At 32.3% G+C, this 23,477-nt stretch overlaps 1 protein-coding gene across 1 annotated transcript; it reads left to right on the top strand.

The window, feature by feature from the left end:
• Window positions 1–591: 591 nt before the first annotated feature.
• LOC128191327 (pleckstrin homology domain-containing family A member 8-like) lies at window positions 592–23,025 on the top strand. The gene is made up of 19 exons (XM_052863403.1): window positions 592–807; window positions 7,911–8,027; window positions 8,127–8,282; window positions 8,527–8,651; window positions 9,747–9,914; window positions 10,285–10,592; window positions 10,702–10,787; window positions 10,931–10,989; window positions 11,219–11,349; window positions 12,068–12,200; window positions 13,029–13,220; window positions 17,716–17,742; window positions 18,960–19,127; window positions 19,506–19,813; window positions 19,923–20,008; window positions 20,152–20,210; window positions 20,439–20,569; window positions 21,302–21,434; window positions 22,264–23,025. The coding sequence occupies exons 1-19, from the start codon at window positions 768–770 to the stop codon at window positions 22,459–22,461; spliced, it is 2,625 nt and encodes an 874-aa protein (XP_052719363.1). The 5' UTR covers window positions 592–767; the 3' UTR covers window positions 22,462–23,025.
• Window positions 23,026–23,477: the final 452 nt, after the last annotated feature.

Here is a 23,477-nt window from a genome sequence, read left to right as displayed (position 1 = left end):
TATTACGAAAACTATCAGATATTAACGAAGTTAAAAACGTTAAAAAATATATTTTACAAACAATAGGCTTTGGATATTACAGAAGTTAGAAACGTAAAGAAATAAATTTAACAAACAACAGTCTTTGGACTGTCCACGTGTTGATATTCACTACCAAAACATCATGTACATGTAATGTCATTGGTCAGTGCGTTTCTGGGTTCTGTGTTTGATATGCAAATTAGCATTCACATCAATGAAATCGAACAACCAATCGGTGAGGAATATAATAATCGGCATACAAAATTTTAGCACGGCCCGACAAGCAAACTGGCACGCTGTTAGTAAAACGATAATAAATAAACACTCAGTATTCTCAGTTGGAGTATCTTGTCGTCTCGTGAAATCTCGCGGGAGTGTGTCAGTTGCATATCCCATATTATATATACATTTAACATAAGAAAATCTTTGTACTAATTATATTTGTATACTGTATGTATGACTTGCGTCACATGTGGTTTTTATCAGTAAATTGAATTTTGAGTTGAATTATAGGCCTAAACATATACGGTGTCGATGGAATAATTTAACGATGAAACTATCTAACGCGACAAACCGGAAGTAGTTGCCACGAGAAAGTTAAAAAGGTGAAGGCCACTGTAAGATCCACCTGACGCTCTATAAATAAGGGATTTATGTGTTTATATGGTTGGAAAATGACCATTGCCTTATCACCCTGAACGATGTCTTGTTAGTATCTTTAAGGGGCGTCAGTGACTTCCTCTAAAATGGAGGGAGTGCTGCTGAAATGGACCAACTATCTGACAGGTGAATGAATGTTCATGAATGATGACTTGGAGTTCACTTGTTTAGATCGATAAGTAAGATAAACACTCGATAAGGGCGTGTATATTTGTTATTTTTAGTATTGTGGCAGGGGTAGTTTCGAACGACGGATTCTGTCAAAATCATAATTAAACGAGAGAGCCTGATACTTGCCGGTAACGGGACGTTTCGCTCCTATAGACGTTTCGCGCTGAGACGTTTCGCACCTATATTATTTATTATATATTATTATTATATATATTGCGATGTTTTAAAAATAATAATATTTTAGATAAATATTTATAAATAGGTATATAAGCGTGTCATTAATATTGACTTTATTGGAAACATATGATCATGTTTAATGTTTATTGTGGCACATTCACGGATAACTTTAATATTGTATAAAACGATTATCCACGTGAAGATTTATAATTATGTTTATTTAGCAATCGTTATTAATTTCTGAATCGGTCGCCTTATAAAGGTGTGAAAATTAAATTGGAAGCGCTCCATGACAAGCTAAAGAGGAGAAATTAATTATGAGACGGGTGTTAATTATGAGAACTAGCGGTTACATATACATATGCGACATGATGAAATACATCGTAATTCATCATATAAAAATTTATAACGATATATACAATATACAACTTGAAAACAATGAAAATTTAAAAAAAATATATTGTTAATTTTGCTTAGTTTTAGTGTCGCTTTATCCAGGTTATATATATAAATCATCGGAAAACATTTTTTTTTCATTTATACACAGTGTTTTAATTTAAGTAAATATAATGAGTAAATATTAATATGAAATACATCGCAATAATCATATATATTTTTTAGAACGATATATATAATGCGCTGTTTTAAGATAAATATTTATACAAAATATTAAAATTGACTGCATTAAAAATCCTTCTTTTTAAATTGTCTTTGAAAAAATCTGAAAAAAATCTGAATTTATATAATGTACCAAATCATTATCTGCGTGCGTATATAATCATGTTTATAAAGCAATCATAATCAAATGTCTAATCAGCTTTCCCTTTTTTATAACTAATTTGGAGGCCCTCAATGTCCAGCTAGAAGTTAATGGTGTTAATTAGTTTACTGCATAATTACCACATAATTAATAGGTGCGAAACATCTCGGGGCGAAACGTCTCGGAGTGAAATGTCTTTCGGGGCGAACCGTCCCGCATTCATACTTGCCAGTCTTGTTAGCTCACCTGAGCTGAAAGCTCAAGTGAGCTATTCTGATCACTTTTTGTCCGTCGTCCGTCCGTCCGTCTGTCCGTCCGCCTGTCTGTCCGTCTGTAAACTTTTTACATTTTGAACTTCTTCTCTAAAACCGCTTATCCAATTTCAACCAAATTTGGCACAAAGCATCCTTATGGGAGGGCGAATATAAATTGCAGAAATAAAAGTCCGATCTGTATTCAAAGCTGAGAAAACCTTGAAACTGTAGAAAAAGGGGGGTGCATTTTAAAAAATCTTCTTCTCAAGAACTACTGATTCCAATTCAACGTAGTTTAGCATAAATTATCCTTATGGGAAGGAAAATATAAATTGCAAAAATTAAGGTCTAATTCTGTTTCAAATCTGAGTTATTACGAAAATAATAATAAAGGAAAGGCGTGTTTCAATCAGTTTAATAGCTTCGGATTCGGCATCCGGTAAAATGGGTAGACAAGACTTGGCCTGGGCAAAACAAAAGATTGGCAGTTATTAATCTGCCAATCTCATTAAAATTTCAGGATATATGATGGACCAGTATATTTGTATTTGCTGTAAATATTGCTGCAAAATAATGCGTATTTGGAATTGACGATTGCCGATCTGCCCCGGCTTTTATTTTGCCACGGCCCGGGTTTGCGTACCCATTTTACCAAGTCTCGTATTCCATACATCTAAAACGAGGTTCTTTGTTTAAAGCAGCCATGACATTATACGAAAAAGGGTCGATCTGACTATGATGAATTTGCTTGTTGTGCAACAGTTCGCGAATGATGGGAAATTTTTGAAACATGCAAAATATATTGGTGCCGATTTTGTGTAGTAAATTGAGGCTAAATATTTCAACGCGTTGAAAGTTTTCACACATGACGTTGGTGTTAGCTTGTTCTGATTTTCGTTTCGTTTTCATTATCTATGCTTTGTAACCTGGGAACTATCGTCTGTATTTCGTGATTTTTACGTATCAAATCAAACAGACTTCGGTAAATCAAACAGTTAACTGTTTACCTGCGCAAACTAAGCAAAATCTGATGTATCAAAAAAGTACTGAAATACAATTCATTCAATTCGGCATTATATTTTGCGTACACTCAAACTCAATAAATGAGTGCAAATAAAGGTGGGTATTGGAAGAAAAATGAAACAGTGTCCTCATCGGTGGAATATTGTTTTTCCAAAAGATTAATATATAAGCTTTATTTTTCTCAATTTTTTTCAACATCAAAGAAAGCGTTTTATTGTGAGCTCATTTTAAACATTGACCATTTTTCTGTGATTAAAGTGCTAGGAAATATCCGTTACTAATCCACCTGTAGCTTGTAAGTGCTTCAAAGAGACATAAAAGGGAAAGGACCCTAATAAATTTTATTTTTTATATTAAGTACATAAAATAGCTGCAAACCAGTATTAGGTTTTTGCTGATACTTCCGATTAATTTCTATCTACTGTCAGCTAAAAGAACGGACCCGAATATGTTTTTACAAAATCAAATGTCATGTCATATAATTTAATCATACAAACTATTTCATATTTGATAGACAAAGACTAAACTACCGGTTTGCTCAAATTTTATTCATTTAACTAACACCAAAACATATAACCATTTAAAGAAAATCAAAAGCTTTGATAAATCTTTCAAACAGAGATTGAAAAAATAGTACCTCTATTGTAACGCACATTACAGAATAAACAATTGCTATATCAAAATTAAAAACATATCTAAAGGGTCATCTTGCATAGTATTTATGTTCATCCTACAAATACAGTGACTGATACTTATCCTATTTTCAATTAATATTGATACTGATACTGATGGGTATAAATCGATTTTATGTTCATTTGTGTATGAAATATTGCACAGAAATAAGTTTAGATACATGAATTTTAAAATAAGTTTAATTTCTTAAGCAAATGTTTTGTTTTTGGAAAATGTAGTACACTTCGGATTAATTACAAAAACATCTTTAAAAAACCAACATATTGTTTGTAATATAACAGAGACCAGTGTTGTAATTTTCGTTACAATGTGCAAAATGTATAAATCTTAATTAAATTCTTTATAAAACTTTTTGTTTCTTGTAAATGATGAAGTATTTAAAATAGAAATAGCAACTTAAACATCAACAAAACCATAGTAGCTCAGAGTAACATATTTAAACTGTTTTTGAATCAGCTTTAGGAAATGTCCGTTACCTAAAGATTATCAAGTTTTCCCCAAAATTCATTATCGATTAGAAATAATCTTTAAGACTTTCCCAAGGGTTTTGGCTTTTGATTTGGCCTATTTGCTGTTAACAAATTAGATGATTTCGCTGTTTACCATTTCTTTGAGTGTAAAAATGTCAATGAAATGTTTGTTACTTTCGTATGAAATGTACGTTAATCTAGTTTACAAGGATAAAATTGGAAGATACTCCATTATGCTCACGTATTTCCTATTGATAGGTATAACATAATTTCAAAAATATATAAATATGTGTTTATTCAGGGTTTTTTAACAGCTTTTATTGATACGTTTGTTTTAAATGCTGAATTATATTATGTAATTTTATAAGTGCCTGTCCTACGTTGATCTACGATGCAATTTATGAGATAAATGCCACTTGAGTAGCCAGAAATTAATCAAATATGATGCTAAAATAAAAATGTGTGTTTGATTTCAATTTAAAGTTATTTATGATTGCAATAGTTGTTAAAAATTACAATGCTTGTCTATTGAAATGTTCGTTACAATAGGTAACGGACATTTCATTCTTTTTTGAGATATACTACAAAGATATGAATAAACATGTGGATCGTTTATAATATAAGAACTGATCTACATGACTTTTGTTTTCTGTACCCATTTAAAATTGTTCGATACACATAATATAAACTAATAAATCCTTATGAAGGTGTATGCATACTGATGGGGTCAGACGTTTAGATGGTTTTAGCAGGAATCATGCTGTCTAATTGTCCTTGGCCTTAATGGCGAATATTGATGTATCAACAATTTGTCACGTGTTTTATTTGCATCAACCAATTTGAGCTAGGATTGAAATTACAAAGAGTTTCGTAAAAATATCATAACGAACATTTCGGTAACGAACATTTAAGAACCAACACTTATGTACCTAGGCGGCTTCAAAATAAAATTGTAGTGTTTATCAAAGACAGTTTTTGATTGCGACAAATGCTTATCGTATGTTCAATACTCAGGTTGAACAGTTGTTGCATTTACTTTCTCAGTTATAGCAGTAACGAACATTACAGTCTTAAATCTACGCTCAGACTTTTTTTGTTTTTCGTACTGATATGATTAGTCAAAAGGAATTATATGAATTTTTTTAACATTTATGTGGACAAAAAGACCTCGTAATGTTCTTAATAAGATTTTTGTATTTCTTAATGGAATGTACAACTCTTGCAGTGGTTATATATCTAAAGTAACGGAGATTACATCGAAACTGGAGACAATGTTCATAATAATTTAAGTAATTCTTGGACTAGTGAAAATAACTTGTTGTCTTTTAAATCATTAAATTTTCATACTGAAAAATAATATGTAAGAACTTATTCCGCACATTGTCCAGTTTATATGGCAAAACATCCTCTTCAAAATGTAATTATCAAAATGGCGACAGTAACGAACATGTCAGTTTAGGCATTTTGTATAGATTTCTCGCTGAAAATAAACGCATTCCATTGATCTTTTTATGTGTTTTGGAAACACATATGAACTAACTTTGTATTACAAAATCAATAACAATTCTGCTGATTTTAATTTTTTTGTAATTTCATGGCGACATCAATTGCACCCATTTATTGAGTTTGAGTGGTAATGGTAGATTAATGCAATAGGTTTTGTTGAGATGCTCGGCATTTTCTCGAGTTTATTCAGTTTGAATAGAGTTTGATATCGCTGTCGGAAATATGTAGGTATATACATGTACATGTATATATATGATTCATTTCGAAAAAATAAATTGTGTTCTTTATTTGTTATAGTGCATGTTTCTTGTGTTTTAATTGTGTACAATTTCTATTTACTAACCATATTTGAGTGTTAAGCTTCGAATTATAAGCAAGATACAGAGATTTGCTCACAATTCTATGTTTGTACACAGATCTTAAAAACTAAAGATTAAAAAAGTAAAAAAATTGTCAATATTTATTAAGACATTTTTCAGAAACTTATTGTATTGTAAACTTAACCTTTTTTAGCTCACCTGAGCCAGTCTTCTTCTCAAAAACTATTAGGCCAGGAAAGCTCAAATTTGAGTGGAAGCATCCTCAGAAAGTGTAGATTCAAGTTTGTTCAAATCATGGTCACCGGGGGTAGGGTGGGGCCACAAAAGGGGGATCATGTTTTACATAAGAATATATATAGAGAAAATCTTTAAAAATCTTCTCAAAAACTATTAGGCCAGAAAAGCTCAAATTGAAATGGAAGCATCCTCAGGGAGTGTAGATTCAAGTTTGTTCAAATCATGATCCCCGGGGGTAGGGTGGGGCCACAATTGGGAGATCAAGTGCTACATCGGAATATATAGAGAAAATCTTTAAAAATCTTCTTCTCAAAAACTATTAGGCCAGGAAAGCTCAAATTAAAATGGAAGCATCCTCAGGTAGTGTAAATTCAAGTTTGTCAAATCATAGTTCCCATGGGTAGGGTGGGGCCACAATTGGGGGATCAAGTTTTACATAGGAATATATTGAGAAAATCTTTAAAAATCTTCTTCTCAAAAACTATTAGGCCAGAAAAGCTTAAATTTGAGTGGAAGCATCCTCAGATAGTATAGATTCAAGGTTGTTCAAATCATGGTCCCCGGGGGTAGGGTGGGGCCACAATTGGGGGATCAAATTTTATATAGGAATATTTAGAGGAAATCTTTTAAAAATCTTCTTCTCAAAAATATTTGGCCAAGAAATCTCAAATTGGCATGTAACCATCCTTAGGAAGTGTAGATTCAAGTTTGTTCAAATCATGGTCCCTGGGGGTAGGGCGGGTCACAATGGGGGATGAATTTTTATAGATAGAGAAAATCTTTAAAAGTCCTCTCCTCAAAACTATTAGGCCTGGAAAGGCCATATTTGAGTGGAAGCATCCCCAGATCATATAGATTCAAGTTTGTTTAAATAATAGTCCAGGGGTAGGGTGAGGCCACAATGGGGGATTAATTTTTACTTAGGAATATATAGAGAAAATCTTTAAAAATCTTCTTTTTAAAGAATTTTTGGCCAGAAAGGGTTTAAACATGTGTAGAGGCATCCTTGGGTAGTGTAAATTCAAGTTTGCAAAATCACAGTCATTAGTGGTAGGGCGGGACCGTGATGGCGGTTTGAATTTTTACATAGGAATATAAAGAAAAAATCTTTAAAACTATTCTGGGAAAGTGTTCAGTTCAAAACTCAGTACTTAGTGTGAAAGCAACGGTTATGCAGATTTAAGTCTGATGAAACCATGATTCCCTAGAGAAAAATGGGGCCATGAAATGGGGGGGGGGGGGTATATAGGAATAGAGAAAAATCTTCTTACAGGTACAACAACAAAAGGGGCTTGGTATTTACCAAAAAATAAGAGGTTGATAAAAATTGGCAGATTTTCAATTTTTTTTAGCAAGATCTACTGTACTCAGTTGTCAATATATTTTGATACTGTAATGCTAATTTGATCAGAATTAAGGCAATTGTTGCTCAGGTGAGCGATGTGGCCCCTGGGCCTCTTGTTTTAGCTGTTATTCTATTGGGATCCAACCTATATCTGTACCAAGCATGTTCATTTCAAATAGAAAGAGGATTTCGTGAAAATAGTATACCAATATGCACAAATTAATTAATTTATAACACAAAATTAAAACTAATTTCTCTCACTGTTCTTATAAGGTTGGCAGCCCAGATGGTTTGTGTTGGACAATGGAAATCTCTCCTATTACAAATCCCAAGAGGAAGTTAATCTTGGATGTAAAGGGTCATTTCGAATGGCAGTGTGTGACATTAATGGTAGGTGCTAAATTTTTTGGAATGAATGAAAAATCATAACTTATAGTCTATACTCTAAACATGTTTTCTTGATTTCACTCAAAAAATTTTCCTTCATAGTTCACTCAACAGACAAATGTCGGTTAGATTTAATTATACCTGGAGAGTCCCATTTTTATCTGAGGGCTTCAAATCCCCAGGAGAGACAGCAGTGGTTAGTTTCCTTGGGAACAGCTAAAGCATCACTCACTAATGGAAGAATTAAGGAGAGTGCAGGTAATATATTTCAATGGGAATATTTTTTTATTTAAGTTTCTTTAAAATAGTGTTAAATTACATACTGACTCTTTGAAAAAAAGAGATATTGGGATTTGATTACATGATAAATAAATGAAAAAAAAAAATAAGTTCAAAACTTTTTTTCTAACTATTGAACTTCTAGAAGAAAAATCAAACTTGTTTCTTTTTTATTTCACTATTTTTTTTTCTTTTTTGCAAAATTCTTTCTTGATATATATAGATGAGGTTTCCCCTGACATCATCAAGACAAAGAAGTCAGAATTAAGACTGTACTGTGATTTGTTGATGCAACAAGTTCATTCTGTGAAATCTGTAGCCCAGGCAGGTGATCCAGTGGATATTGAGGTATGCACACATGTATACATGTATGGGGTCTCAATTTTTGTGGATTACAAATGATGTGGATCCTTAACAATCCTTTACAATTTTTGAAATTCCATCTTTGTTCATAATTCCTCAAAGCAAAGTCTACTGTAATACATTCTAATGATCCCTAAATATTGACAACCCACAAAAATTGGAGCCCACAAATTTGAATGATAAGACAGAAATAATTCATTGCCTTTGAATCACTTAAAAATTTAGGAGGAAATCTATCCAGCCTTTTAAGATATTTAATTGTAGAAAAAAACCAAGAAAAGAATTGCAAGTTTGAAATAATAGAATAGTTATTATGACTTTTTGAGGTTAAAATAGTCATCCTTTATAGCATTGAATGCTTTTTTCTAAATATCGATGGTCCTATAATGCACCAGGATGTGCAGACAAATTAAGTGCTGCATGTCAGCACTGTAATTTTCATGCACAGCTTAGGATATCTATAGTGTTTAATGCTTATATTTAGATTAATTTTAATGTTTGTTTGTATGGTAGAAAGTAAGCCTATCATAGTTTAAAAGCCATAATATAAGCTTTTAGTCAGAGATATGGATATTAGATGAAAAAGCCATAAAAGAGGCTGAAAAATGTACTTCTAAAAATTTTAAAGGATTAACTTTTTTGAGACCGGATTAATTTGTTTTAATTTGTTTTAATTTGATATTTCATAAATACATGTACATATCAAGTTTGTAAATAAGTTGAAAAGTTTCTTTGATTTAAACATTAATTATTGTTTTCCCTCGGACTGAAATGTCGCATTCTCATTGGTTTAAAATTGAACATGACGTGACTGCTGGATATATTTCTATGTCCTTGTGTTGAGAATTAATATTCGGCAATATGGCCGACACTTCGCTTACTCATCTCAACATTTAAACATTTAAAACTGAATAGGAATAAAACATTAAAAATGTGCAGCGACTATTTGAAAGGTGAGGATGAGAATTTTGAAGAGTTCAAATGTGTTAAATTGACAAGATATAAGATTACTTTTACATTGATTTTTGCAGATCTAAATATTTATGAAAATTGAATTTTTAAATGCTTCCTGTTTTGTAGAAGTTGAATGAGGCTACATCCCTATTAGGTCCAACATGTGATACATTTATATCCACTTTGGAGGATTGTATGAAGATTGCAAATGCAAGCAAAGCGTATGATTCCCCTCACCAACACATTAGTGATTCACCTTTCCCTATGGTTAAACTGAAACACCCTCCGAAGAAGGTACCAATACCAATGCTTACAGTTCTCCAAAACTGAGAGATTTTAATTCTTTTAAATACTATGGAGTGAAACCCATGCACAATTCTGAGCTTTTGAATCAAAATTAAGGTTTTTTTATTCCCAGTATTAATTACTTTTAAATTTTCAAAACGGATTGGTTATTTCTCAAACTTTAGCCTTTTAACAGGTTTTCCTAACCCTTTACTAATCTTTTAACATTTTAAAATGATTTATATGTATAAAAACCTAGTAACTATTTTAATGTAAAATGTGTCAAAGCTACCAGTATATAAAAGACAATGAGTTCTCTAAAAGTCAACAGATTTATATTATTTATAAAACAGAAGTTCACCTCTCAATCATTTTGTAGGAGTCAAGGTCATATTCAGTGTCTGACAAATATCCCCCTGCAGTCTCCTCCAGACGACGTACGATCTCGGACAACTCCCCAGAAAAACTCAGCCCTCGTTCCCATTCTGCCCCGTCTAATTCACCGCAGCCACGAGTAACAGAGGATAGGCCAGCATTAAGAACAGAGACCCACACTCAAGAAAAGGAGCAAAACTCCTCAAGTGAAAACCTGAAACGATCCGCCTCCTTGGAGAATGGAGATGAAGAAGAGTTCAAAGATGCTATTGATGAAAAAATTCCAAACTTTTTTTCCACAATGCAATCCAGGTAAGTTATTTATTTTATTTTAGGTACCATCATTGACTTCAAATTTCTGGTGATATGTTTATTTACAAAAGAAACTTATGATAATTTCCATTGCAATTTGAATTTTCAGTTTTATGGATTTGCAGTTAGAAGCTGATGGTGGTATTCCTATTGAACATTTTCTGTCAGCTTGTAGATGCATGGTTCCAATATTTGGTAAGGCTATGTCTCTTTTGCTTGAATTGAAAGAAATAATGTATATAATGACTTACACGTATACACATTTTATTTTATTGAATTCTATTATTCAAACTTACATATTAACTGTTTCATCTGTTAATCCACATTGTGAATTGTAGACAAATTAAATGCCACAGCATTTGCCCCAGTGAAAATGGACTTTCAAGGAAACATAAGAGTAAGTTTTAATATGCATGTATGTCTTCTTTTTTTTTATCAGTAGGGAATAAAACATCCCTTTGAATCATTTGAATGTATTTTTAAGTATTACATTCTTGAAATATCATATTAGTACTTTACTCATATGGATTTGAAAGAAATAACTTGATATTGTATGGATTTTTAAAAAAAATTATTAAAATCTAATCTTACTATTCATGTAACACCTAGATTTTTCATGTTTTCAGAAAATACAGCAGAAATATTCCACAAACCCCTCTTCTTTCACAACACTACAGAAAATGGTGATGGGTGAAGTGGACTGTAAACACCACCGGGTGTCCAGCTCAGCCACAGTGGCTCTGTTGTGGATGAAGAGGTAAACAACTCTCTTGATAGTTATCTTCCAGATTTTTTAAAGCTTGGATAGTTTATATGAATAATCATGAACAGTGCCTTTGCCAGCATTGTTGTTGCATTTTCAAAGGTAAAATTCAGAGTTTTTTTTCCACGAAAACTATATCTTTGATATATTGTTCCCTGATTAGTTGATTTTTCGTTGTTCATAGCATATAATGTAAACATATTACATTAGACTATGACTATGGATTCATTTAGCGTTCTGGACAGAAATCCGCTTTCAACTAAATACCAATCATATATGTATAAGAATAGACACATTTAGAAATACACTAATTAAAATCCACACTAAATTGTTAAAAAATCATATTTTGCCAAATATCATACACTTTAAATATAAAATAAATACGTTTACAATACCCATGTTACATGTACTGTTGAACTTTGATATCTCATTTGTCATTAATATCTTGATAATTGTGGCTATGTAAAAGTGAGTTGGAAGTCCTCCCAACTGTTTTTTTATGTATTTTATCCTTTATACCTTGAGTTCTTGGATATCTGCTACATGTATTTAGATGGGTGTTTTTGCCCCATTGAGTTCAAGATAATGAGGTTTTACTGTCTCTTTCTTTGAGTTACAATACATATATATGAATGAGGATACTCATAAAAGAATTTTAACCATCAAATGATCCATGTATAGTTGTCAATGTGATGTATGTTTATATTTGCAGAGGCCTGCAATTCATCAGAGAGTTCCTGGTGGAAATCCTGAACAACCAGCAGGACCTGTCATTAGCTGCTGGCAATGCGTACAGTAAATCCTTGAGACCTTACCATGGCTGGGTGGTCAGAGGAGTGTTCGCTGTAAGATTCACTTAATGTTAATAACACACAGCATTGTACAGTACCTAGTAAATGTATGAGTGTATGAAAATGTTTAATGATTATACTTGAAAGTACCCTAGATCTATCAGTTGTTCACTGTGAATATCAATGAATTTTGCTTAGACAATACAGTAAAACACGGTTATAGCGAACATGCTTATAATGAAATGACGCAAACAGCGAAGTGATTTCTATTCCCTGAGACTTTATTACATGTTTTAAACTTGACAGATATAACGAATTACGCTTATAACGAAGTAAAATCACCCGCCCCTGGCAATTGGTTATTAGTTATACTGTACATTGTTATCTGCATATAATTTTTGAGAGAAACTACATAGAACTTTTACATAAATCATATGTACACCCTGTTTAATTCAATCAGTGTTAAGTGTTCCATATGAATCAACCTGTCACACACACTGTAAGCAAGCTTTTATCATCATGAAAGAAAAACTGGTTTTTGTGATGTTTCGGAGAACTTGCAAACATAACGAAACTTCAATTCTAAAAACTATGCTACAAACCACTTAGCTTTAAAAGGTACCTGGTAACTGTACTAGACAATCAGAAATGGTTAAATGTTTGTGTAACCAGCCAATATGAGTAAATTACCCTTACTAATTCCAAAAGTAGAAATATTCCAACAACTTAATTTATTTCAAATTTTTTTCAAAATCAATTTATAGGATGTATGATTTACAAGCAAAACTTTAAAAAAAATCACATCATTCAAACTTGTATTATATGCAATGTGTACATCTTTCTTTGATTATGATAATAGATTGTTTTTAAAATTTGTAACAGGTGGCTGTGAAAGCCCTACCAAGCCGTGAAGTGTTCATCTCTCTGTTAGCGGTCCCAGGAGGAGAGAACAAGGGGGTAGACTTCTTACATTCCTTGATGTCTGACATGGAGAACTATATAACTGCCCTCGGTGAAATCCTGCGCATTCTCAATGACTTTTACAAGGTTCATACTCTAGACAATGAGGAGCCTGTTTGAGAGAGGATGTAGAGCTCAAAACTGCCCAGCTTCTTACAGTTTTAATTATTCATTTTTTTCCTGAATCACTTACTTTTTAGCTCACCTGAGCCAAAGGCTCAAGTGAGCTTTTCTGATCACAATTTGTCCGTTGTCTGTCGTTGTCGTCGTTGTTAACTTTTCACATTTTCATCTTCTTCTCAAGAACCACTGGGCAGATTTCAACCAAATTTGGCACAAAGCACCACTAGGTGAAGGGGATTCAAGTTTGTTCAAATGAAGGGCCACGCCCTCTTTAAAGGGGAGATAATTGAGAATTATTGAAAATTTGTTGGTATTTTTCAAAAATCTTCTTCTCAAAAACTATTCGGCCTGAAAAGCTAAAACTTGTGTGGAGGCATCCTCAGGTAGTGTAGATTTAAGTTTGTTCAAATCATGGTCCCCGGGGCTAGGGTGGGGCCACAATTGGGGGATCAAGTTTTACATAGGAATATATAGAGAAAATCTATAAAAATCTTCTTCTCAAAAACTTTTTGGCCAGGAAAGCTCAAATTTGAGTGGAAGCATCCTCAGATAGTGTAGATTCAAGTTTGTTCAAATCATGGTCCCCGGGGGTAGGGTGGGGCCACAATAGGGGGATGAATTTTTACATAGGAGTATATAGAGAAAATCTTAAAAAATCTTCTTTTCAAAAACCATTAGGCCAGAAAAGCTCAAATTATAATGGAATCATCTTCAGGTAGTGTTGATTCAAGCTCGTTCAAATCATGGTCCCCGGGGGTAGGGTGGGGCCAAAATGGGGGGATCAAGTTTTACATAGGAATATATAAAGAAAATCTTCTTCTCAAAAACTATTAGGCCAGGAAAGCTCAAATTTGAATGGAAGCATCCTCAGGTAGTGTAGATTCAAGTTTGTTCAAATCATGGTCCCTGGGGGTAGGGCGGGGCCACAATTGGGGGATCAAGTTTAACATAGGAATATATAGAGAAAATCTTTAAAAATCTTCTTTTCAAAAACTATTTGACCAAGAAACCTCAAATTGGCAGGTAACCATCCTCAGATAATGTGGATTCAAGTTTGTTCAAATCATGGTCCCTGTGGGTAGGGCAGGGCCACAATGGGGGATACATTTTTATATAGAGAGAAAATCTTTAAAAATCTTCTTCTCAAAAACTATTAATCCAGAAAAGCTCAATTAGGCCAGGAAGCACCCTCAGATAGTGTAGATTCAATTTTGTTCAAATCATGGTCCCCGGGGATAGGGTGGGGCCACAATTGGGGGATCAAGTTTTACATAGGAATATATAGAGAATATCTTTAAAAATATTCTTCTCAAAAACTATTTGACCAAGGAAGCTCAAATTGGCGGGTAACCATCCTCAGATAATGTAGATTCAAGTTTGTTCAAATCATGGTCCCCGGGGGTAGGGCGGGGCCACATGGGGGATATATTTTTATACATAGAGAAAATCTCTAAAAAATCTTCTGCTCAAAACTATTAGGCCAGGAAAGCCCAAATCTGAGTGGAAGCATTTCCAAATTGTATAGATTCAAGTTTTTTAAAATAATAGTCCAGTGGTATGGTGAGGCCACAGTGGGGGATGAATTTTTACATAGGAATATATAGAGAAAATCTTTAAAAATCTTCTTTTTAAAGACCATTTGGCCAGAAAAGCTTTAACTTGTGTAGAGGCATCCTCGGGTATTGTAAATTTAAAATCACAGTCCCTAGTGGTAGGGCGGGTCCGTGATGGCGGTTTGAATTTTTACATAGGAATATATAGAGAAAAATCTTTAAAAATATTCTGGGCAAGTTTTTTGGTCCAAAACTCAGTACTTAGTGTGAAAGCACAGGCTATGCAGATATAAGTTTGATGAAACCATGATACTCTAGAGAAAAGTGGGGCCACAAAATGGGGGGGGGGGGAGGTATATAGGAATAGAGAAAAATCTTCTTACAGGTACAACAACAAAAGGGGCTTGGTATTTACCAAAAGAAAGAGGTGGATAAAAATTGGCAGATTTTCAATTTTTTTAGCAAGATCTACTGTACTTAGTTGTCAAGATATTTTGAAACTGTAATGCTAATTTGATCAGAATTAAGGCAATTGTTGCTCAGGTGAGCGATGTGGCCCCTGGGCCTCTTGTTTATTTTGGTGTTCAAAATTAAATTGAAATTTTTTTACTGTTGAATACTTATAGAATACATCTTTAAAACATCTTTAAAAATCAAAATGCGGTTTAAAATTATTAAGTCACAAGTTATACAAGTAAGTTTTTTAAAACAAAGGTGATACACTCTTTTTTTAGATAATTTTCTGTTTCTGTAGAAACTGTCTTTGTGTAATATAAGAGGTTCCTATAATAACAGGAGATTGAAAAGGTGGTTTTTTGGGGGGGGTTTTTATTGGACAATGACAATGATTAATTGCATAGAAAGTATTTTAGATTTGATACATTAGTGGTGCTTGAAATTCTTGTTGAATCGTACATGGTGTATGCTTTCTACAAAAAAATAAGATGTTAAACTGTAGATTCCTAATTAAATATGAGAAATTAATTTTCGCACAAGATAGGGAAAAGCCACCCTCGCATATTTTAAAATTTCAGACAGTTTTGAACTATAGGAAATTGTAACAATAAATTGGTAATCACAATTTTATATTCTCGTGATTTGATACAAAACAAGGGAATCGGTGAATGAAATACTCACATAAAATAAAATTACATTATTAATAATGGCAAATATTAAACAGTGAGTTACCTGTATTTTGCTAGGAATTAATATTGACAATTTTAAGACATTCAAACATACCTGGTAAATTTGCCACATCTATTTTCGGATGGATTTCAAAATTTCTTTTTATCCATAAATTCATAAAATTTATTCTGGCAACTTGAACTTTGGTGATTTTATACAGATACTATCACCAAAAATAGGCTTTTATCATTATAAATCCCTTTTTAAAATTGCCTGTCATATGATAATACTCTTGTCAGAAGAAAACCAACAAATTCAAAATCAAAGACTGGAAATATCTACTTAATGTAACTTTTTATTCAGATAAATATGATAAAAAACTATTCAAGATTTTAAAATGATTCCCAAAAAACGATGATTCCTTTATTTATTCAAGATAACGCTTGAATGTACATTCTTATACTCTCAATAAAAGAGTTAACAGCTTTATTTATAGGGACAAAGTCTACAAAATGAGAGATGTTTTGTTTAGTGTCATTCTCTGTTAAACAATTATCTGACTCAGGGGTGAAAACAACAAGTACATGTGTATTATTATTCAAGCCATCAATTTGAAATGATCTAGATTTTTCAAGTAACAAAAAAAATGAACAATTTGGTAAAAAATACAGTCCTTGAGACACTAAACCAAATCTGATATATTAGATATGTTAGAATTAAGAAAAAAATAAATAAGAATACTCATAGATATAAGAAATATGTGTATAACATTGTGCTTTGTTTAATTTTAAATTTCAGATTTTTTTTTCTAATTCATATGCGGGCTCAAAATTATAAATGCACTTTATATACTGTAAACCAATTTTTATTTGCGGCGACTTAATTTCGCGATTAACTGGAGATAAACTGGTTCGCGAAGACTAATGTTCGCGACCAAGCATTATCCAGGCCTGTATTGTTATAGAAATTATAGAAAAAGGATTGGTTCGCGGTGAGGAATATTCGCGACGGCAAGACTCTCGCTAACCTCGCGAAAATTTCTCGCACACGAATAAAATTTGGTTTACTGGCATGATACTGGATACAGTCTGGATCTCATTCAGCAATGGAATAACGAGTGTCTATTTGTGTTTGTAAATCTGTGTACAGAATTTATCTTGACCCTAAGAGGGCTAAGTCCTATGTCATTACAATGTATATGAATTATTATTTTTTTGGTGTTATGTTCATTTAATATATTATTGACTGTTAAACACGTTTATAGAAAGAGTTGTTAATTTATTTTGTTTTTATGTACTGTAATAATTTATGACAGTGCAATATGATTTCACTATTAAAGCAATTATTAAAAAGAAATTTAATGTTTTTTTCCCCTTGATATTACTGCTATGTATAATAGTATATTGTTACAATATAAATGAATTTTCATTTTCATAACAACATTAATTCATCTTTCACCTTTCATAAAAAATCAAAAAACAAGAATTAAGAAAAAGTGATATACTCACTAACTGAAGGAAAATCAAATTGAAAATCAATAATGTAGAACTTAACAAATATTGGATGTAAATTGTGCAAAGATTAACAAAATGGACATCTTTTGGAAAATTTTAAAAGTGAACATTTTCGAAGTAGCGTTATTGTATCTATCAAAACAAAATGCTGTAGAATTTGTAAGTTTCATCATTGCATTGGTGAACAAAGATGTTTCATCATAAAATATAATTGTGAAGAATGTGTTTGACTATTTACATTTTAAACGTTAATTTGCTTAAAGATTCATGTTAAGAATTTCATCTTAATAATTAACTGGAACTGATCCAGTGGATATTGAGGTATGCACACATGTATACATGTATGGGGTCTCAATTTTTGTGGATTACAAATGATGTGGATCCTTAACAATTTTTGAAATTCCATCTTTGTTCATAATTCCTCAAAGCAAAGTCTACTGTAATACATTCTAATAATCCCTAAATATTGACAACCCACAAAAATTGGAGCCCACAAACTTGAATGATAAGACAGAAATAATTCATTGCCTTTGCATCACTTAAAAATTTAGGAGGAAATCTGTCCAGCCTTTTAAGATATTTAATTGTAGAAAAAAAAACCCAGAAAAGAATTGCAAGTTAATTAGTTTGAAATATTTAATAGAATAGTTATTATGACTTTTTGAGTATAAAATAGTTTTCCTTTATAGCATTGAATGCTTATTTTTAAATATTGATGGTCCTATAATGCACCAGAATGTGCAGACAAATTAAATGCTGCATGTCAGCACTGTAAGTTTCATGCACATCTAAGGATATCTAAAATAGTGCTTAATGCTTATATATAATTGAGATTCATTTTAATGTTTGTTTATATGGTAGAAAGTAAGCCTATCATAGTTAAAAAGCCATAATATCAATCTCTACCCAGAGTTATCGTTCCTGCTTTGCTCCACAATCTCTACCCCGAGTTATCCTTTCTGCTTCGCTCCACTTATGTGTTGTAGCGCAGCGTAATACGCCCTCTGGTGAGAGATTGCCATAATATAAGCTTTTAGTCAGAGATATGAATATTAGATGAAAAAGCCATAAAAGGCTGAAAAATGTAGTTCTAAAAATTTAAAGGGTTAACTTTTTTGAGACCGGATTTATTTGCTTTAATTTGATATTTCATAAATACATGTACATAGCAAGTTTGTAAATAAGTTGAAAAGTTTCTTTGAATGAAACATTAATTATTGTTTTCCCTCCGACTGAAATGTCGCATTCTCATTGGTTTAAAATTAAACATGACGTGACTGCTGGATATATTTCTATGTCCTTGTGGTGAGAATTAATATTCGGCAATATGGCCGACGCTTCGCTTACTCATCTCAATATTTAAAATTAAATAGGAAAAAAACATTAAAAATGTGCAGCGACTATTTGAAAGGTGAGAATGAGAATTTTGAAGAGTTCAACTGTGTTAAATTGACAAGATATAAGATTACTTTTACATTGATTTTTGCAGATCTAAATATTTATGAAAATTGTATTTTTAAATGCTTCCTGTTTTGTAGAAGTTGAATGAGGCTACATCCCTATTAGGTCCAACATGTGATACATTTATATCCACTTTGGAGGATTGTATGAAGATTGCAAATGCAAGCAAAGCGTATGATTCCCCTCACCAACACATTAGTGATTCACCTTTCCCTATGGTTAAACTGAAACACCCTCAGAAGAAGGTACCAATACTAATACATGTGTACTTACAGTTCTCCAAAACTGAGAGATTTTAATTCTTTTAAATACTATGGAGTGAAACCCATGCACAATTCTGAGCTTTTGAATCAAAATTTAGGTTTTTTTATTCACAGTATTAATTACTTTTAATTTTTCTAAACAGATTGGTTATTTCTCAATCTTTAGCCTTTTAACAGGTTTTCTTAACCCTTTACTAATCTTTTAACATTTTAAAATGATTCATGTGTATAAAAACCTAGTAACTATTTTGATGTAAAATGTGTCAAAGCTACCAGTATATAAAAGACAATGAGTTCTCTAAAAGTCAACAGATTTATATTATTTATAAAACAGAAGTTCACCTGTCAATCATTTTGTAGGAGTCAAGGTCATATTCAGTATCTGACAAATATCCCCCTGCAGTCTCCTCCAGACGACGTACAATCTCGGACAGCTCCCCAGAAAAACTCAGCCCACGTTCCCATTCTGCCCCGTCTAATTCACCGCAGCCACGAGTAACGGAGGATAGGCCAGCATTAAGAACAGAGACCCACACTCAAGAAAAGGAGCAAAACTCCTCAAGTGAAAACCTGAAACGATCCGCCTCCTTGGAGAATGGAGATGAAGAAGAGTTCAAAGATGCTATTGATGAAAAAATTCCAAACTTTTTTTCCACAATGCAATCCAGGTAAGTTATTTATTTTATTTTAGGTACCATCATTGACTTCAAATTTCTGGTGATATGTTTATTTACAAAAGAAACTTATGATAATTTCCATTGCAATTTGAATTTTCAGTTTTATGGATTTGCAGTTAGAAGCTGATGGTGGTATTCCTATTGAACATTTTCTGTCAGCTTGTAGATGCATGGTTCCAATATTTGGTAAGGCTATGTCTCTTTTGCTTGAATTGAAAGAAATAATGTATATAATGACTTACACGTATACACATTTTATTTCATTGAATTCTATTATTCAAACTTACATATTAACTGTTTCATCTGTTAATCCACATTGTGAATTGTAGACAAATTAAATGCCACAGCATTTGCCCCAGTGAAAATGGACTTTCAAGGAAACATAAGAGTAAGTTTTAATATGCATGTATGTCTTCTTTTTTTTATCAGTAGGGAATAAAACATCCCTTTGAATCATTTGAATGTATTTTTAAGTATTACATTCTTGAAATATCATATTAGTACTTTACTCATATGGATTTGAAAGAAATAACTTGATATTGTATGGATTTTTAAAAAAAATTATTAAAATCTAATCTTACTATTCATGTAACACCTAGATTTTTCATGTTTTCAGAAAATACAGCAGAAATATTCCACAAACCCCTCTTCCTTCACAACACTACAGAAAATGGTGATGGGTGAAGTGGACTGTAAACACCACCGGGTGTCCAGCTCAGCCACAGTGGCTCTGTTGTGGATGAAGAGGTAAAAAACCCTCTTGATAGTTATCTTTCAGATTTTTTAAAGTTTGGATAGTTTATATGAATAATCATGAACAGTGTCTTTGCCAGCATTGTTGTTGCATTTTCAAACTTTAAGGTAAAATTCAGAGGTTTTTTTCCAGGAAAACTATATATTTGATATATTGTTCCCTGATTAGTTGATTTTTCGTTGTTCATAGCATATAATGTAAACATATTACATTAGACTATGTATTCATTTAGCGTTCTGGACAGAAATCCGCTTTCAACTAAATGCCATTCATATATGTATAAGAATAGACACATTTAGGAATACACTAATTAAAATCCACACTAAATTGTTAAAAAATCATTTTCTGCTAAATATTATACACACTAAATATAAAATAAATACGTTTACAGTACCCATGTTACATGTACTGTTGAACTTTGATATCTCACATGTCATCAATATCTTGAATATTGTGGCTTTGTAAACGTGAGTTGGAAGTCCTCCCAACTGTTTCTTTATGTATCTTATCCTTTATAACTTGAGTTCTTGGATATTTACTACATAATAATAATTACATGTACTTAGATGGGTGTTTTTGCCTCATTGAGTTCAAGATAATGAGGTTTTACTGTCTCTTTCTTTGAGTTACAATACATATATTTGAATGAGGATACTCATAAAAAAAATTTAACCATCAAATGATCCATGTATAGTTGTCAATGTGATGTATGTTTATATTTGCAGAGGCCTGCAATTCATCAGAGAGTTCCTGGTGGAAATCCTGAACAACCAGCAGGACCTGTCGTTAGCTGCTGGCAATGCCTACAATAAATCCTTGAGACCTTACCATGGCTGGGTGGTCAGAGGAGTGTTCGCTGTAAGATTTACTTAATGTTAATAACACACAGCATTGTACAGTACTTAGTAAGTGTATGAGTGTATGAAAATGTTTAATGATCTAACTTGAAAGTACCCTAGATCTATCAGTTGTTCACTGTGAATATCAATGAATTTTGCTTAGACAATACAGTAAAACACGGTTATAGCAAACATGCTTATAATGAAATGACGCAAACAGCGAAGTGATTTCTATTCCCTGAGACTTTATTACATGTTTTAAACTTGACAGATATAATGAATTACGCTTATAACGAAGTAAAATCGCCCGCCCCTGGCACTTCGTTATTAGTTTTATTGTACAGTGTTATCTGCATATAATTTTTGAGAGAAACTACATAGAACTTTTACATAAATCATATGTACATCCTGTTTAATTCAATCAGTGTTAAGTGTTCCATATGAATCAATCTGTCACACACACTGTAAGCAAGCTTTTATCATCTGACATGAAAGAAAAACTGGTTTTTGTGATGTTTAGGAGAACTTGCAAACATAACGAAACTTCAATTCTAAAAACTATGCTGCAAACCACTTAGCTTTAAAAGGTACCTGGTAACTGTACTAGGCAATCAGAATTGGTTAAATGTTAGTGTAACAAGCCAATATGAGTAAATTACCCTTACTAATTCCAAAAGTAGAAATATTCCAACAACTTAATTTATTTCAAATTTTTTTGTAAATCAATTAGGATGTATGTTTTACTAGCAAAACTTAAAAAAAAATCACATCATTCAAACTTGTATTATATGCAATGTGTACATCTTTCTTTGATTATGATAATAGATTGTTTTTAAAATTTGTGACAGGTGGCTGTGAAAGCCCTACCAAGCCGTGAAGTGTTCATCTCTCTGTTAGCGGTCCCAGGAGGAGAGAACAAGGGGGTAGACTTCTTACATTCCTTGATGTCTGACATGGAGAACTATATAACTGCCCTCGGTGAAATCCTTCGCATTCTCAATGACTTTTACAAGGTTCATACTCTAGACAATGAGGAGCCTGTTTGAGAGAGGATGTAGAGCTCAAAACTGCCCAGCTTCTTACAGTTTTAATTATTCATTTTTTTCCTGAATCACTTACTTTTTTATTTTGGTGTTCAAAATTAAATTGAAATTTTTTTACTGTTGAATACTTATAGAATACATCTTTAAAACATCTTTAAAAATCAAAATGCGGTTTAAAATTATTAAGTCACAAGTTATAAGTTTTTTAAAACAAAGGTGATTTACTCTTTTGTAGATAATTTTCTGTTTCTGTAGAAACTGTCTTTGTGTAATATAAGAGGTTCCTATAAAAACAGGGGATAGAAAATTGTTTTTTTATGGGATGACAATGGTTAATTGCATAGAAAGTTTGTTAGATTTGATACACTAGTGGTGCTTGAAAATCTTGTTGACTCGTTCATGGTGTATGCTATCTACAAAAAATTAGATGTTAAACTGTAGATTCCTAATTAAAATGTGAGAAATTAATTTTTGTATAAGATGGCGGTAAGGCACCCTCGCAGATTTTAAAATTTCAAACAGTTTTGAACCATATAGGAAATTGTAACAATAAATTGGTGATCACAATTTTACATTTTCGTGATTTGATACAAAACAAGGGAATCGGGAAATTAAGTACTTACGTAAAATAAGACATTTACATTATTAATAATGGCAAATATTAAACAGTGGGTAACCTGTATTTTGCTAGGAATTAATATTGACAATTTTAAGAAGGTAAAGGACTATGTATGATATGGGCCTAAAATGGCCCCCTAAAATGAACATCATCATTTTACTGTAATTCTTTCATTTTTTAGTACAGATATATATGTGATGTGCTTACATAATATTCATTTTGATTCAAGTGCCCACAAATTAGAAATATGACATCATAAAGACAACCTTTTCCGCCATTTTTTGCATTTTTAGCATAAAACAGCTTGTTTTCAAGCAGTTTTTCTTTCAGAAAACGTAGAGTGCATGCTGAACAAACAAAATATTTTAATCAGAGATGTATGTAGTCAAGACTAATAAGT

The sequence above is a fragment of the Crassostrea angulata genome, chromosome 7, assembly GCF_025612915.1.
Source record: "Crassostrea angulata isolate pt1a10 chromosome 7, ASM2561291v2, whole genome shotgun sequence".
NCBI classification, from domain to species: Eukaryota; Metazoa; Mollusca; class Bivalvia; order Ostreida; family Ostreidae; genus Magallana; species Magallana angulata.
This window is presented reverse-complemented; position numbering and strand designations above follow the sequence as displayed.